This window comes from Numida meleagris, chromosome 7, assembly GCF_002078875.1.
Source record: "Numida meleagris isolate 19003 breed g44 Domestic line chromosome 7, NumMel1.0, whole genome shotgun sequence".
Classification (NCBI taxonomy): Eukaryota; Metazoa; Chordata; class Aves; order Galliformes; family Numididae; genus Numida; species Numida meleagris.
The window spans coordinates 13,011,469-13,030,227 of record NC_034415.1 but is presented as its reverse complement, the minus strand read 5'-3'; the positions used below and the strand labels follow the sequence as shown (position 1 = coordinate 13,030,227).

At 38.6% G+C, this 18,759-nt stretch overlaps 1 protein-coding gene across 7 annotated transcripts in view; it reads left to right on the top strand.

Annotated features, from left to right (window-relative positions):
* The window catches only part of PTBP2 (polypyrimidine tract binding protein 2), a 46,854-nt gene continuing 32,515 nt past the window's right edge, over positions 4,421-18,759 (top strand). Inside the window, exons 1-3 of one of the 7 annotated variants that reach the window (XM_021404532.1) lie at positions 4,421-4,864; positions 6,409-6,439; positions 18,342-18,417. In XM_021404532.1, coding sequence (XP_021260207.1) covers positions 4,431-4,864; positions 6,409-6,439; positions 18,342-18,417 — 541 coding nt within the window. In that variant the 5' untranslated portion in view covers positions 4,421-4,430. Of the gene's footprint in view, positions 4,865-6,404; positions 6,440-18,341; positions 18,418-18,759 lie in introns of those variants that run through there. The other 6 variants (XM_021404527.1, XM_021404529.1, XM_021404528.1 and 3 more) reach the window with 6 other exon arrangements.

The following is an 18,759-nucleotide window of genomic DNA, read 5'->3' as shown; positions in this document are numbered from 1 at the left end:
TTGTTTGAGAACATATTGCTTTAATTTACTATGTTGCTGGGGATTTGGGCTCTTTTAATTTCTAATGTTGAACACTCTGTTCATTTCTTTTTGTAAAAAATACTTTATTTTTTCCACCTTTTAAATTTTTTCCACCATGTTTTAAATCTATGTGATCTCAGGCCTTGTACAGGCACGGGATCCTTGCAAACATTACATAAAGTCTTCTGTCTGATGTTGGCCTGTGAGTTAAGAGGATGATGAGAAAAAACAGCTAAGCAGCCCATTCAGCTTAAATCTATGCCTAATACTGTGATAAAAACTATTAAACAATTGCTATTTACTTCTCAAGTATGCAATTATTTACTCAGACTGTGGCTTAAACCTCTGGTGTTAGTCTGCTCCTGTCAGCGGGAGTAAAGATCTAAGCTGGCAAACCACACATAATAAAGGCAGCTGTCCTCAGTTCTTGTCAGTCATACTACCCATACACTCAGGGGAGTATGCTAGCTTTTCACAAACTACTGAATAATTTTGTTAACATGCTTGGAAAGCAATCATTGCTTTGGTGTTGGGATATTTCAGCTGGTTCTTGTAGAGTGCCAAGCCAGCCTTTAGACATCTATCTATGGTAATAGGGATCCATACATTTCATTAGATCAAGAAGCAGAGAGCTTCCTACCCTTTGCCTTATAACCTCACAGACGTATCTTTGCATTCAGAAATAAATGATTCATTTCACCTGTTTCCATGACAGAGCAAAGCAGTGGGAAGAGAGCTGCAGCCCCGCTTTTCCCACGACACAACCCTCGCACTACTACCAGCCAGCTGAGGCAAAGAACAAGCCACCTTCAGAGTATGAAAGATGTATGCAATCACCACATGTGTAACAAAAACAAAAATTGATCTCCAGACCTAATGAAAGTAAATGTACATATGTTTAATAACATAAAAAGTGGTGGAAAAAGGTGTATCTGCTCTGGAAATAAATTTCCAGGTGGATATGCTGCAAACAAGAGAGAAAGGTGAACAGGCAAATAATAATCTCATTGTCAAAACCTGATCTTTTGATCTATGTGAGTGCTTAGTAAAATGCAGTATGAACTGTCACGTTTTGGTATGTAAGACTGTAGAGAGCAGTAACACTCTTTGCCCTTCCAAAATAAGCTGTCTTCCAGGAGAAATGGTAGAAATAAAATGCTGGACAATACCCTGTGGGACTTGGACCAGCAAGGCAAGTTCTGACCTGAACTCAAAAAAGATACTTTTATTTAGGCTACAGCACTTCTAAGAATTACTTGAGTAGCTTCAAAACTTAGTTCAATAAAACAAAGTAAATCAACACAGACTGCTGGGAAGAAATGTTGATTAAGGACGTTGTTTGCAGGAGTACAAAAAGATGAATATCTACTAATAAATTTTAGGACTTTGCTCAAAGGCATCTAGGGAATTTATGAAGTTGATAAGAACTGATTTAAGGTAGAATAATGTGGTTGAATGCAACAAGGACTGGTAAACGGAATGATCAACCTTTCCAATAATATCCAGAGGAACAATTGTACTAAGCAACGCCATTCGCTGTTAATATAAGGAAAATAAAGAGATGACAGAGGTATCTAGTTTGGTCATCCAGACAAATGAAAAGTTGTTACTGTACAAGCATATCTAGCAGCAACAAAAACAAAAACAAAACAACAAAAAAAAAAAAAAAAAACAACAAAAAAAAACAAAAAACCCCACACGAGTCAGTATATTTGTGTTTTAGGATTAACTGACAACATGATATAGTTTCCAAAAAAGAATTTGTTGAAGTTCTCTGCCAAAATCTCTTGAGACTAAGCTGATACAAGATTAGCAGGTACATTCTTTGATATATGAATAACTTATTATTTATCAATTATGAATAGTAGATTATTACAAGATGTTATATGAAGGGACAAGAAAAAATAGTCTTTATTTTTGCAGAAGAGGGAGGTCACGGGTAGCACACCACAGGGACCTGTGCTGTTCAGCATATTCTTAAATGATCTGGAAAAAGGAGTGATTATTGAGGTGACCAAGTTTGCTGATGATGCTGAATTATTCATGGTAATAAAAACAAAAGCTGACTGTGAAGAATTGTGGAAAGCTCTCATGATACTCTGTGACTGAATGATAAAATGGCAAGTTAAATTCTGTCCTGAAAAATGGAAGTAATATGCAAGGGAGGAAAAAAAGCCAAACTATACATGCAAAATGCTGGAATCTAAATTAATGACTACCACACAGGAAAGAGCTTAAGTTCTGTGTAAATATCAGCTCATTGTTTAGCAGCACCCAAATGTGCAAATCAGATTGGCTTTATAAAAAAAAAACAGAAATAAAACAAAAAAAAACATTTATTATTAAACTATATGAAAGCATGTAGTTTGTAACAAATAATGAGGACCATCACAATCTTCTAGAATAGAATTAGGAAAGGTGTAGAGTAAGGCAAGACAAATTACTGAAAATATGGAATGACTTCCAATAGAGGGAAGTTAAATTTACAGAGACTCTCACAATAAAACTGAAGATGGTATATGCATTCATTAAAGGTATGGTTAGGGGAAGAAAGAAAATTATCCATCTATTTTGTTAAGAAAACAACTAATGGATAATGAAGGAAATTATCAGGCAGCAAGCTTGAAACAAACAGCAAGAAATATGTTTTACACAATGTTTAATTAAATTATGCAACGCGTTGTCCTGCAATGTTGTGAATGCCAAGAGGTATTCAAATAAACGCTTGTAAAATATATCCTCTGCAAATATGGATGCTGTTCTTTTCCTCAGTAACTCTGAACTCAGCACTGAATTTGGGACAAGGTACTTGAGACAGTATCTCTGTGTGCTTCCTAATTCCTACAGTCTTTCACTAAGTGCACACCGTTAACCACTGTACTGCTGCAGGACTACAAAGACTATTAATTATTTGCTGCTCTTGAAATAAAATGGAAACAATCAATAAAAGAGAAACATCCAAATGTAATGGTGACCAAAGGAAATTATTTTGGAAAATAATATATTATCGTAGCAGTAAGATTAATAGAATTTTAAAAGTACTGGACTTTTCTATCGCTAATAATAATCTACACGCTTAACTTCTAGTTAGAATAAGATGAATAGAGGGTATAAGCCCAAAGGTTTCATAATATAACCACTAAATGTGGAGGGTTTTGACAGAGGTCATTTACTGAGTGGTTGTCTATTACCAGGCATTTGAGCCGCCTTCTGAAATATCTGGTACTAGACTTCAGCAGAAAGTTAACAGGACATAAGGAAAAGGGGGTGTCTGAGGCAGCATTCTTTTTTTTTTTTTTTTGACCTTCTAAAATATGAGAAAGACAAAGCAAAGACCTAAAACATATGACAAACTCAGTGTTTATACTATCACAGTGTTCAAAATATACTAGACAAAGGTATTTTAAAGCATACTAAAATACTTTTATGGTAAAAAAGGCAAAGCTGCTTGAAGTGGAAAATGAAATACTGGACTGAATTAGCAACTGAATGAATGAATGCATTTTGATGGTTTGATAGTTTGATGTATTTTTTTCCTTCTCAGATTAAATGCTCTTGGTTAATTCCAAATTAATTATCACTTTTATTTCTGGATTCAAGGTGACCAGAGTTTTGCTCTATAAATTCACATTCATTCATACCTCTTCCATCTGTTCTTTTGCTAAGTAAATGTTTCACAAATATTTGCAAACTCAGTTCCAGTCTGTTCTGCTGTAAACATTCATTGCCTTCTCCTCGATCTCCCTTCTATGGAGGACCGTATCACTCAGAGGATAAACTGAACGAGTACTAGTTCGTTCAATCAGATGGATTCTGGTGGATGTCATGAAAAAAGGAGAAAACTGGAATATTATGTAGAGATGCGAAATGGGCTTAAGATGACACTTCTGTAAGGGCAGAGGTAAGCAAGGTAGGCAGTGACGTCGGTAAGTCAGATAGAAACACACACACTTCATATTAATTGATAGAATATAGGAGGATCAGTATTTCTGCTAACATAAAACCAAGAGAGATGGGTTTACAAGGGGCCAGAGTCATACACAGAAAATACATAGACACTCTCAACACTTTTTAGTATCTTTCTACGCTTGCGATCTTTAAGGCACGTTAAGGTCATTTTCAAATTTTCCATCATAGGCATAGAAACATTTTGTTTGAATGTAATCTACGATTGTACTGTGAGTACTGCTTTCTAGAAACCTTGCAAGCTCTGTGAAACATTAACACCTAGCAAAAAAGCGGGCAAAGGAAGCAGGTAACAGCCGCGTGGGACGCGTGTTCTGCTCCTGGAGCCTACGGATAACCACGGAAACACCAACTTCCGTAAAGAGACAGCCCAGCCTGCAACAGCTGATTCGCACATTCATCTTTATTTTTTGAAATAATACAAATCAGCTAGAAAGGGGACCATGGTCTGCGCCCCTATCGAGGACAGACTCTCATGCACGGCAGGGAACGATCCCAAGCAGGACCGTGACACGTGCTCCCCAAAAGCCCACGTACACGCGGAACACCTCCCCCTACCACAGCCAGGCCCGACGCGCCGAAGAGCTGCGGCCGCGCCCCGTTCCCGCCCGAGGCGGGGCAGGCTCGCACCGCCTCACGCGCTGGCGGGGTTCGGGCAGTTAATAGCGGCAGCTTCAGGGACGCCTACTGCGCATGCCCAGAACTCCAGCGCATGCTCCGTCGTGGTGAGGGATGAGGAGCGGAATCCGGCACTCGGCAACGTTCGGCAATTTCCGTGCAGGCCCCGCCGCCATTTTCTCGCAGCCTTTCCGTACTCGTTGGTTGCGCGGCTCTCCGTCCCGCTGGTCAGCGCATTGTCCTGCTCGGCGATGGACGGGTAAGAGCAACAGCCGGGGCTGTTGGGAGGAGGGGGGGGGACGAGACCCGGCCGCGGCTGTGCCGCCCGCTCGGTGGTGGGACCACTCTGCGCGCCGGGTCCCGTCGCGGTTGTGGGGTGTGGGAGCGGCCGCTACCCGGGTACGCGCCGCAGGAAGGCTGGAGCGCGAGGCCCTGCGCTGGGTGGGGAAGGGGAGCTCGGCCCCCACGTAATGCGGGCCCCTGATGGGGTCTTGGGTTTACACAGCCGAGGGCTTTGGGCCGCGCGATCCCGCTCCCTGCTCAGTGCGGTGCTGAGGCGGTGGTCCCGCGGCGGGGAGAGTGCGCTCCTACCCCCCCTGCCCTCGGGCTCCCCGCGGCCCCTCCGTTCCCCCCAGGTGCGAGGCGAGGAGCCGCTCCGTGCGGCACGCGGCGTGCTTTGGAGCTGGCTGGAGGGGGAGCGGTACCGGCAGGAGCCCTTTTGTTTTCAGAAACTGCCTGATAGCCCCTGACTTCCTCCCCTCCCCAGGTAGAAAGATGCCTTTGTGTGTGCTGGAGACAGGCTGTAGGAGCCAAAGAAGGGAGCGCTCTGGAGGAGCCGAGAGGCGGCGAGGCCCTGTGTCTGGCGGGCAGCGCGGGTGGGCAGGCAGCGGGCTCAGGGCCTGAAGTTTTGGACCTGGAGAGGGAGGGAGGTGCTGGCTGCAGCCTTCATCAGTGTAAACACAGCACCTGCCTGCTGCCAGATGCCCAACAAGATATTTGTTCTGACTCAAGCAGAGAAGCAATCCCTTTGGTATGCTTTAGGCATATAACCTTTCAACTGTGAGAGTTTTAAAGGCTTATTACGGTTACTTCTGATTGTAATGTTGGGAGTTACAAATCCTGCCGAAGTCTTGGCACTGATGAGTGTTATTACACTGTGGAATGCTTTCACATATTAACGTTTTGCAGTTTTCTTTCTTTCTGGTGTTGTTTTCTGCTACCTTTGGAGTTTTGTTACATGGTGTAAGTTGCAGTGTTATAACTTCTAAGAAGACGACATACCTTGATGTACCTGTTGTGGAGTTCCATTTAGATAGGATACCTGATGGTTAAATTTTGATACCAACCAATATGTTCTTTTTCCACACTTGTTTCAAAACATATGTTTATTGCTTTCTTCTGGAAGGAGATCTCTATGTTGAACTGGATGCCTGGTTAACAGGATTTGTGAGAAAAGTTCTGTCTTTACTTTTAAGTTCTTCTTTTCACCCTGTCTGTGATCTCACGTTGTCCAGAGACCCAAATTTGCGAAGTGTATTGCCTGGTAGTGTGTTGCATTTGAGTAATGCTTACATGGAACTTTGAACTCCTCTGTAGAAGCCTGTGAGCAGGGGGAGCTTTTGTAGGTTCCTCTTCTATATTCCCAATGTCAGTTTTTTTTCTTCGGCCACGCTTTCTGGATTGGGAAAGTTGTTAACTAATTTGATCTCTGATTGCTCTGATGTTGCAAGATAAACCAACAAAAGCCCTTGGTTTTATGAGAACAAATTGATTGACTTATGTTTCTTTTTCTTTTTCTTACAGCATTGTCACTGATGTTGCAGTTGGTGTGAAGGTAGGATGCGCACTTTACAAATAAGCGGGTACACTGCTGATACAAAATGAACTGCTTTGAGCATCTGTCACTACAAACTTTAAGACCCTAAGCAGTCATTGTCAGCTGATATTTAGTCAGCAGTATGTGCTTTATTAACAAAAAAATCCCTAGAGATAAATTGGAGGCCCTACACAAAAGACTTTTCTAGGCACTGGACTGTAAACAGGAGTTCTAAATTAATGTAGTGCTATCAGATTCCTATTTTAAAGCTTTCTTTTGCAGATTATTTTTCAAAACAATTCTTTCTCATGTGTTTTATTGGTAAATGATGTTTTCTTCTCCCCTCGTCCTCTTTCAAAACAGTTAACACTGAAATTAGAAAAGGTTGTTTTATCAGTACAGAAAAAATATGAGCGTTAGAATTTGTGTAGACGGAGAAGTAAACATTTTCTTTGACTTTTTCTCTCGAAGTTCAGTTATGAATTTATCATATTTGCTAAAACAAGGGAGGAGTTTCCTATAGGTTATTATTTATTTCACTTTTGTATTCAGTTTTGTTGCAAGAACTGGATCAGTACTTCATAAAAACTGAGCTTGAGAAATAACAGGAATGAAAAGATGTGTGGGAGAACTTTAAATTGTTAATACATGTGAGAAGTCCTATTTCAGGGGTATGCATGAAAGTTTTCTAATATATATGGTCTCCACACTTGTCCAGGGAGTTTGTAGCTGTCCTACATAGCTGCCTTTTCACCTGAAGCTGGTTTATGTTAACTGCGTGGTGAACCAGGTTTTGTGTAGTAGGGCTTCCTGGCTCAGCGTCGGTAGTGGTTCTGCTGGATTTGGACTAGCTCTTATGTAATACAATTAACCTTTAGATAACAGTGGCTACTGTGTCAGGTGAGCCTGCATTATGTTTGAGTAAGCTCTCTTCTAGGAGGAGTTGTAATAAGTTGTATGTTCTAGACCTACCTGGGTCCATGTGTTTGTTCAGTATTGGAGATAAATCCCTCTTGGAGTCAAAAGAAAAGTACAGTTATTAAAGTACTTCTGCTGGAGCTAATCCCACTTGGAAATACAGACTGGTATAATTGTTTCCTCATTACCTGGGAAGGCAGTGTCAACTGCTTACAACTGTAGGAATGTATATGACAGTTGAATTCAAGTCTTTCAGAAAGAGACTACACCACTTGAAGGGCTTTGAGGCAAAACAATTCATAAAATTGCTCTCAGTCATTTCTAATGAAGAAGCAATTTCAGACAGTCCATGTGTTATTTGAACATAAAATTCTGACGTTCTTAATTCAAGAGAAGTAAGCTGATTCAGTATCAATTACATTCTGAATATGAGTGACTTAGAATCTTACAAGAATTTGAGCATTCCTGAAATACTTTGTGTGTAGAGCAATTTTGAAACCATATTTTCAGGTACTAGCAAGGCAATGAATGGAGGCACATCAAATGACATATCTACTTCTTTCTGCTGATTGTAGAAATTAAATTGTGAATGTAATACAAGAAAGAAGGCAAGGCAAGTGTATCAGAAAACGATTAAGTTAACTACAGGGAAATGCAAGCAATTATATAAAGATGTGATCTTTTTCACATGAAAATGGTCTCACTGATGTGGAAGGAAACAGTCTGTTTGTACACAGGAGCATAGGGAATAGAAGAAAGATAATAGTTTTCTGAAGGAAGCTATTAAGTATGAGTGGGATACAGTGGACTGTCTCCTGGAGCTTCTGTAAGTGTCTCAGAACACAAAGAAGAACGGAACATGGAATTTCTTACCACTCCGTGTTCCTGGTATGCGTAAGCAGTCTAATATTGGCTCTAGTTGTATGTATTTTCTAGAAACTATTGTGAAACACTTGTCTGTTTTTTTTTTCTCTGGAGGATGTTATTGCTGTTAATAAACTAAACACTGTAGAGCTGAGGTATGCTTTACCTATTAGTTGGTATATATGACAGGGAAAATTCATGTGGCTTTAACTTGGCTGTCATCTGTTCTTTAGGAAGTCGGCAGAGCAGCTTTTGAGTTCCAAGGTCTTGCATCAGCAGATTTAATGCTCTTTTAGCACTACTTTTACCGTGATTGGACAGCCATTAGAAGCAGACAAGGATTTACCTGTACTTGCATATGATCAACTTACCCAGGGTATTTGTGTCACCTTACACTTCCTTGAGATTTTTTTGTACCTACTGTATGTATGCATATCAGCTGTATAGCGTATTTGGTTATACTTGAAGAAAAGGACTGTGACCCTTCTCCTAGAAAATACGATTTATCAAAATCATTGGTGAGGTTACAACTAGGAAAATTGTATTAACTATTGTCTGGCAGGCTTCTCTCTTAAGCAGAAAAGTGAGCTTATTAGCATGTTTTAAACCCATTTGTTAAGAGTAATAGTAGAAGTTAACAAGTATAGCCAGGGAATTGTCTTTGAATTTAAAAAAGGGTTTTTGGCTTTGGGAATGGTATGTAGGCAAGACAAGTATAAATAAAGGGAGTACTTGCTTATAATATTCTCAGAGTTACGGAGTCTAACTGCAACTTTCTAATGAGGTTGTTAAATTTAAAGCTATTACCATTTATTTGTGCTATGCAGCTTGGTTTGATTTAAAGGATTTTTTTGTTCAGCAAACTCTTGAGCATTCCATCTTTATTTGTGTGCTGAGTCAGAATAAATTAATACCAAAAGCTGAGGAGAGCATTCAGCATAAAATGAAGGAGTGGAGCAATGATGAGTGCTATTTGAAAGCTTGGTTTACATGGAGTAAACATGGTGTTCTGTCCAAAATCAAACACGAAACGAGAGTGCACTTCCCAGCTAATATCTGTCAGAGAAGCAGTGTGCTTATTTTCTGGAAGAATTAGAATTCTATGTCAAAATGTAGACGTCTGAGGACCATAATGTAAAGTAATTCAGACTTGATTCGATGTGTAGTGTCTTGTTTGGCTGACTTAGAATTCATGACATGCCTTTACGCAAAGTACACCCCTTACAGTACAATTTAGACAGCAGTATGAAAATGATGAGTTTTAACTCTGTGTCAAATGTTACTTTGTGAACTCCCACTGTATATGAACAGTTTGTGTAAAGTTTTTTGAGTAGAACAGCAGATTTAAGGCTTCCAGTAATGACAGTAATACTGTGTCAATTGTTACTTCTTCAGTTTTTGATTTCTTGAAGAAATTCTGTGCATCCTAAGTTTACAGATTTTTTCATGCACACTTCTGAAAATTGCTATGTTGTATAAAATGTATGTTTTTTTAACTGTACATCTTAGTCGCTCTGTTTTTATTACATATGGTCCATAGTTATTAAAACAAAATAGCATCCTAAATTTCAGGGAATTTCAAAGACAAGTTAGTGTCTAATCTTTACAGTCAGTGAGCAAGGTCAAGTTTGGCATTTTGACATCTGGATCTGAAAGCTGTAGTTAGAATTGCTGTGTTGTGTTCTCCTTACGGTTACGATGCTTTAATCTGGCTAAGTAAACTTACTTGGTACTTGGAGTGGTGGAGGCTTTTTTGACAAAGTGAATGTAGGAAGTATATAATCTATTACTCCGGAGAAGAGATAACAAAAATCTTCTGAGATACAAAAGCTGCGATGGAAATAATGTACCTCACACAAATGCAGGGAATAACTATAAGGTGAGCTGGTAGTTCGTATTGATAATTCACTTTTTGTAAGTGTGGGCCACTTCAACTTAATGTATCATCTTTCTCCTGATTGGCACGAGTAGCTGTGCAGTGAATGTGGCCTGAACAATTGAGTGACTCATTTGGGGATGTGCATTGCACGTTTCAGAGTGGTTACAGTCAGTCTGCTTATGACACTCTACCTTGAGCAGAAAAAGGAGGGGGTGGAGAAGCTTTTCTTTCTTGGTTCGTTCTTCTAATACATTTGCTTGATACATAGCATTTGGGAATCATTGTAGAGCTGCTTTGGGCTACGCACTGGCCTAGAGCGGAGCTTCAGCTGCCAAGTGTGAACAGCCCAGGTTACGTCTAGAAGAAAGCTCATGTGTTATGGTAAATATAGGTTTGTCTTGAAGATCTGGGAAAAGGATCTTTTTTCCCTGAAGTTAGAACATTGACCTTTTTAGTATGCTTAAGAAAAGAGGGAATTCATTGTGGTTTTAGTTGGTAATGCTGGGGTTGGGTAGGAGATGCTAGAACATAACATACTAATACTTTCTATTAGTTTTCCAAAAAGCGGTGTGTCACGGGGGTCTTTTTTCCTGGTTGCTGAAATTTAACAGTGTAGAGGAAAGGCAGTAGCTAAAACCAGCATGTGGCAAAGGATTATGAACTGATGAAGAGAAATAAGAGAGCACTGAGTAAGTGTTTGTAAGTTCTCCTCAGGTATTATTCAGTTCTTTTTTTTTTTAACTCAAATTCTGAGATACTCTCTTCTTTTAGGAAATTAAAGAAAACTCTTTTTTTGCTACTAATAATGGAGAGCTTCATTGTGGTGGAAACAAATATTTTGGTCATATTGTGACTTTTTATTTAAACTGTTTATAATATACTTTAAAAAAGGAAGTGTAGAAATAATCTATTAGAACTTCTAGCAAATTAACAACCTACAAGTTTAGCCTACCTTTAGGAAAAGAGAAAATGTATTATTAGTAGCTTTTTTCCCTTCTGTTTCTCTCTTTTTTTTTTTTTTTTTTCCCCCCTAGATCTACTGTTTCACCTTGATGGTCATCACTCTTAGATGAGAGGAGGGGAATGGAAGCATAGGAAATTGATTCAGTTATACAGACAAATGCCATGTGATGATCTGTTTTATTTTTCATAAAGTACTGGAGTGTGTTTCATACTAATTGGGCTACTAGTAGGTTAGACAAAGTTTCTGCTAAGGGCAGTGGTATAAAAGTTGTTTGCCTGTGAATTGGAGAAACTGTGTTAGCTGGATAATGTTTATAATTGAACTTTGATATTAACAGTATTTTGCTTACTATCGCTGCTGTAACAAAAATATTCAGAATGTCCTAGCAGTGAAGTGGGAATGAAGTGTGATTGAAGTTTGTAAGTCTAGAACTGGCATCTGGATTTGTTTCTTCAGCAGGCGTATGTGAATTTTGTCCTTGATGGCAAAAACAACTGAAACAATACAACAAAAGCATCTGCTGTTTGTAAAAGATATTAAAATTGAATCTGTTGGAGGTGGCTTTCATATTTGTTCTCTGGAAAGTTTACTTCAGTTCCTTTTTTTATTTATGTAACTTTTTTTTCTTAAGAAGACAATATGGTTGGGTACTGTGTCCAAAAAAAAAAAAAATAGAGACAAGCTGCTGGGGCCAGGGAGAAGGTAGGGCTGTTGCTTTTGGTTGTGGTATTGGTTTTAATGAGGTTGTGGTTTCGCAACCCACTTTAGGGGACTGATGTTTGATATCAGGCTTATGTGATGTGTGTTTTATTAAGCTGCAAATACATACGGTCATTTTTAGATTTTCATAGATTCAGTTTTTCTTTGAATACCTAATGTAATTATTGCATTAAAGACTTTAGAGTAGTGCTGGAACTTTGCATTCACTGTTGCAATATAGCAGATGGTCAAGAAGAAAATACATTTCTGATGGATCTTTCAGAGTTGTAGAAACTACTACAGAACAACTCTACTTCTAGATGCCATCGTTCTCTAACCAAAAAGATAAAAACATCCAAACAATACCTCTTGTGAGCTATTCTCGCCTGTTCCAGTTTACTACCAGTTACATACATCTGCTTCAGAGTAACTGTTTCTGTGCTGGTGAAAGCAAAATAATAAGTCTGACGTGCTGGAATAAATGATCTTTGTACTTCATCCAGGGTGTTTGAAGTGTTGACTGGTCTTGGACTAGATTTCTGACTGAAATCTTTCATTACAGTTTCAAAGTTGGAGTTTTTGAAAGTGAAGCTGGGTGGCGTGGTTTAAGTGAAGATCTGGTTCTTAACTCTTCAGCTGTCTGGTTCAGTATAGCCCATCTTGATTTTCAGATGCTTTGAGAACTTGGGCTCTTTTTTCATGTTGCTTTGATTGAGAGTCTGGTGGCTTTTCAGAGGAGTGGAGGCTTATCTCCTTCCAATTTTAGGGACTTCAGATTCCCTTGATAGTGCATGCTCGATTTCTTAAAATTTTGTGGTATGTACTGGGCCTATAGTTGAAAGGAAAAAAAAAAGCGAAATTAGTTTTCTACTAGATTCATCCTTTAATCTTTGTACGCTCATTTTTTTTTCAGTTAGCTGTTGGGAGATGTCTCCAGCCAACCATATATTGTTTACAGCATGAAAAAGAATTAAAATAGGGGAGAGAAGAATACAGAGGATAAGTATGGGAAGGCAGACACATATTTTATCCGGTTACTTCATAGGGAATTTAAGGCCAAGTGATATAACTGGATTCTTAAGCACTCATGAAGACATACTCCATATATATAGGGTTCTGATGAAGAGATATAAGCTTATAGTTGAAATCATAGAATCATAGAATGGCCTGGGTTGGAAAGGACCTCAAAGATCATTGAGTTTCAACCCCCCTGCTGAGTGCAGGGTCACCAACCACTAGACCAGGCTGCCCAGAGCCACATCCAGCCTGGCCTTGAATGCCTCCAGGCAAATAAAGGAAATCAAGTGTTTTATAAAATACTATGAAACAGCAGCAGATTTCTTTTGGGTTTTATATATGGACTTGGCCTGTCCTGTCCCAAATGAGTTTTATGTGATCCTTTATGTGTGAGAGGTGTAGCAATCTACTGATTAGGTGCTTTCGTGTATGTGATTCGATAGCAGTGTGCATAGTTAGAGAGTAAGGCAGGTCAAGTATTTCCTCTTCACCATCAGTATTTATGTGATGTATTTATGCAGTGTTGCTTTAGAAATGTATCCTATTAAAATAAGGCATTCATTACATTCTGTCCCATCACATATAAAATGGAAAAAAAAACCAAAACATGAAGAGCAGCATGTTTGGGTGTTTAAAGTGTATTGCCCTGTCCTTTCTAACATCCACTGCCCAAAGTTAATTTAGCTGCTGGATGTTGAAGCAGTGGGCTTACTTAACACATGCCTCTTGGAGAGTAATGTTGCTGTTTAGGTTAGATGCCAGTCTCCCATACTGCCAGATTTCTGGCTCTTACAACAGCTGGGAACGATTTAAAAGTTAGGAATGAAATTGTACAGTGCTGTTAGAATTCTTTAAATCATGAGCTGTCTCCTGGCTTGCCAGAGCCGTTGGGAATTTTTGCGCAGCTCAGGTTCTCCTTTGCTCCTTCACATGGAGGGGAGGGGTAGGGAGAGGGAAATGATCCTGTCGTTGGGAGAGGTTTGGAACATATGCGTGTCGTATACTACAAATCAGAGGATTTATTGAAACATTATTTTTGGATATCTTTTGTATATGTTTTCTTACGTGTTCACGCAGGCCTCTTCTGATAAGCCTTTGATAATTCAGAGTTTGTCATGTTATGTGCTGCTGTAACTTCTCATTGGAGCCTTCATAGCCTTGGATTATTGGAAAAATTACTGATACTACTTCTCTTATATAAACAGTTGTCAAAAATACTCTGATGCCTGAAAGACTAAACCTCTCTGGTGGTTCTCAAGCCAAAATTGAAAATTTTGGTGGATTTCTTTTTTTGTGAATTGTTAGCTTTTTTTTTTTAAAATGGTGGTGGTAGTGGCTGTAGTAAGGTCTGGAGGATTTTTGAAATACTTAAGTCCTGTCTGCAGTGTGAGGAAAATCATTGGTAAGGACTTGTAAATAGTGGTTTTTTTATTAGCCTGGAAAGATAGTATGACTGTGACAACTTCCTGAAATGGCATAGGTACTTAATATAACTTGTGATAGCATGAAGTCTTGAGTAATCTGTTATGGGGGAGTGGAGGGGTTGGAATCTGGAATCCAGCTACATAAATTCATTTCCAGTAGTGAGGGATTCTGAGTTAATGGTGACTGCTAAAGCATGGAGCTAGAAGATTCGTTTGCTAAGCTAGTTCCTTTCTGTTTCTCTTAGTATTATTGTTTATTTGAATTGTGGAAGAGCCAGAGTATATATGACAACTGTATTTACTAAAAGATTTCCTTACAAATTAACTGAAATATAGAAATGCTTTCTTCAATTTCAGGTATTGAAAGATTTTTATGTATTTAAGTTCCTCTGCTATATGTATTCAGAGTCTTGAATTGACAACTTTTGTCTTTTTCTGGAAATGTCAGTTTTGCATAGTTTCCATTGGTTGATTAAAACCATAGACGAACGTGTTTCCACACCATACTTTCAGAAGTACTCTGTGACTGGGGTCAGAGTGTGGTAACATTGCCTTCCTTGAAAGAGCTTTGATTCTGCAAGAAATCTAAGGTTCACTGACTGTAAGAAGTTAGTCTGACAATTCCCTGATTTACTTTGTTACAGCACTTTGGCAGACGTTGAATTCCAGAACAAATGTTCTGGATGTCTATGGTATAGTTAATGTTTTAGCTTGTACGCAAGACCAATCATGCTTAGTGTTTTTCTTGACATTGGTGGGAGTACAAATGTGGCACTGAAAACTTCTGCTGTTGAGGACTAGCTGCCAGAAGATAACTTTTTAATAGTGTACAATAACAGTTTGTACTACTCTTGTGCTAAAATGGATATTCGAGTAGTTTCTATCATGTTGCTATTGTAGGAGATTTCCTTTGCAGCCTGTGATTGGGAGGAGAATTGATGTGGTGGCTTCTGTTTGTTTGGCTTACTTTTACTTAAATTAACAGAAAGTCCAAATTTGTGTTTATAATCTTCAGTCTCAAACTTGCTTGACGTGCAGCAGCTTGCAAAGATGGGGAAAAGAGCTAAATGAACATTGCCCTTGAGTCTTCCATTCCTTATTGAATTTGATTCACCATGTTCTTCAGAGATGTGAGCTTGGTTTCCTTGTTTCTGAAACACTCGATAGAATTGACCTGAACTTGAAGGTTTCTTCACATTGGATGATTTGACTGTTAGAAATGGTGTGCTTGAGAATAAGACTACTGTGTGCCTGAGATACTTGGGAAGTGAGTTGTAATTCTGAAATGCATGAAGAAGTGATAGAACGTTGCCCTTGAAGCAAAGTGCAAGTCCTTTTTGGCCTATCTCCCTCTAAAAGAAAATGCGCATAAAAACTGGCCCAAACCTACCAATTGAATAAAATCTTACCTTTGCTGAATGGATGTTTAAAAAAATAAAAAAGTAGGTCTCTCTCATAATTTTGAAGGTGCTTATGTCATATAGCAGTGTCAGGCGGCATACTTGAAATGCGTGTATTAGATTGCTTTATAAAACAGCTGTCATCTTACGAAACCTTTGTGAAGTAAATAGCGATTAACAGCCAGCTAACTGCTTTTGATTTCTGTAATTGCTCTGTTTTCAAGTAGATTGTGATTTCTTTTGCTGCATAGCTGGTTTTTAAGTTACATATTTAAGGAGATACCAGGGTTTCTATGCTGCTTAAAAACCAATAGGGAAAAGTGACCACGTATATATGGTAAGGTGGTCTGCTCTGCTCACATAGTAAGGTATATTTCTTGTACCAAAAGCTTGGCAAGGATGTATGGGAGTTTGCAGAAATTTGCCACGTGCTTGTGGTTTCATGATGAACACTGGTTTATAGCAGTAAAATAAATGCTGTTTATGATACGTGCCACTATAAGAAACTCGCATTTTCTTCTGAATCAAAATTCTTCACTTTTTCAAGTACAATGACAAAATCTTGTAACTGGCTATGTAAATGTTGTCATGAAATGTTAAATACATTTCAAAATGAAAAGAGAACTTTTAAAATTGCTCCTAAAACACATCTGAATAACCACTGTAGTGACTGTTCAGCTTGGTGTTGATTTGGACTTTTTTTCTGCTGTGGGTTAAGAAACTTCAGGCTTTCACAACATGTTTCTTAGGAGGCAGAGGTTTATGTGATCATTTTTACATTCTGCTAGTCTGAAGTTGCTCATTTAGGCAACTTCTTGAAGCTGAAGAGAGTTGGAATAAATTCTAGATTTCAGATTTGTGAAGTTCCTATAGGGTTTTGGAAAAGCATTCATTCATCAGTGCTGGGGCTTTTTCAGCTCTTTTTGTAGCATCTGTTGTGCTGTTTCAAACTGATGACTGGCATATTAATGAAAACCAAATCTACCACTGAATTAATTCAATTGCCAAACTGTGAATAAATTCAGTCTCTGCTGCCTCTGCCCATTGGGTTGAGCTGTCCAGGCTACAGATGAGGGCTTCCGAGCAAGGTTGGATGAGTAGTTGTGAGCAGAAATAACTGTTGTATTATTGAGTGAGCAGTAATGTTGGCGATCTTGACCTTTAAGGTACTCTATCCATGTAAATACTGTATTAGAGAAATAGGCCATTAGAGAGGAAGAAGACATGCAGGTGTAGCCGTTTGTACTGGCTGTCTGCATTAGTGTATGACTCCAACAGTATAGGACAATATAGGTTGAATAATAAGAGCTTCCATAACTTGTTGTATGTCTTAGTTCTGTCCAGCTATGTTTTTCCTTGGTTGTATCTGATTGGATATATATCTTTGCACTGAGAACAAGATGACCTCTTGATATTAGCTGTTATTTATTTTCAAAGAAAGTCACTTGGTGATGTGACAGGCACAGTTTTTTTGGTTGCTGAGAGTGAAGGGTCTTCTGTAAGCTGCATAAAGATTCTACAGAACTGATGCTAAAAATTACGTAGGCTTTAATGTCTCTGTATGCATATGTACTACTTTTATGAACCTCTGGATGTCAGGTGCCATTTTTTGTGTATATATGCATGCAGAACACTGTTGCAGTGCTAAAGGTTTGATTTCCGCATCTTGCAACTATGCGGCATAGACAGTATTCTCAGATTAATTTAGAATGCAGTTTTGAGGTACTTTGCAGGAACCTTTCGAACTTGTAAGGAGATTCAGAGATGAGCTGTAACTGGTTTATTTTCTCTTTTCCATTTTAGCAGTGACATGGGTTAATGTTAAGGCTGTTGGGGAAGTACTTTTCAAGTAGGAAAAGATCTAATTAAAAATGTTTAAAGGTTGTCAAATTTATTCCTTTTTAATTTCTTTTCCTCAAGAAAAAGATAATTTTTTGTGTGTGGGTGAAATAAAGACTTACTGGAGCGGCACAAGAAGAAAAAAGAAAAAGGGTGAAAAACAGTAGGGGGAAAGAAGCAAATGCCTCTTCGGCTTTACCAAGTATCTGTCTTGTAAATAATCTGAGGGAAAGGTTATCTTCTAAGTTTTCCATATAAATCCTACCCTGATTTTTTGCAGCCTACTACTATTCAAAAAGATCGTTTACTTGATAGTTGTCATATTTTAGGAATTACAGATGCTATCTGTAGGTGCTACCCTATGCCCTAAGTTCTATTTTTCAGGACAAGTGGATGTCCCCAGATTGAGAAGTGATAGCATTCTCTGAAGACAAGTCCTTTTTTTCAAATAGAAGTGTCAGAATTGAGCTGAACTCACTATTTCTATTTGTATAGCTTTCCCTTTTAGTTTCATCTGGATGTAATATTTTAACATAAAATATTAAAATAATAACTAAATATATATTATGGAAATACAGTAAACATTTAATTAAAATGTTTTAATTTGAAGTGCTGAACAATGATTTTGTTCAACACTTCTTACTGTATCGTAAGGTGGCTGCATTGCGGTGGTGGGGAAAACAACTGTGCTTAAGCTGCTCACATTGCTAAGTTTGCCTTGTAAATATACTGCTTTATGTAGACTTCAAGTTGTTGCACTTATCTGAAACGAGAAAGTCTGCCAAATCTGAATAGGTTTGGTTATGCTTGCTTAAGTTCTTCTAAAGGTTTTCCCTGTCAAACTGACATTTTTAATATCATCTTTAAAAATCACAAAATAGAGGAAAAAAATCTCTTACTGTCTCTTTCTTTTTAGAGAGGATCTGACGAACTTCTTTCAGGCAGTGTACTCAATAGCCCGAACTCTAACATGAGCAGCATGGTAGTTACTGGTAAGTGATGCCCTTTCAAAGGAGAAATCTATCATTTATTCTTGGACTCATTTCCTGTTTACAAGGGGAGAACACTGAGAGGAGAATCCATTGTGCTATAGAGGAATAAACTGTTGGCATGCGTTAGACTGTAGTGACTTTACATATAGTCAAAAACCTCAGGAATCTGAGAGGAGTCATCCCATAAAACCAAGAACAACTTTCAGATGTCTGTACAGTACACTGATGGTGGATAATGGGATGAAAAATTACACTTGTTTTATACTGCTGCCTTCAAAGTAAGGAATCAGAGCTACAACCTAAAGGTAAATAGCAAACAACTCACTATGACTTCTGTTTTTT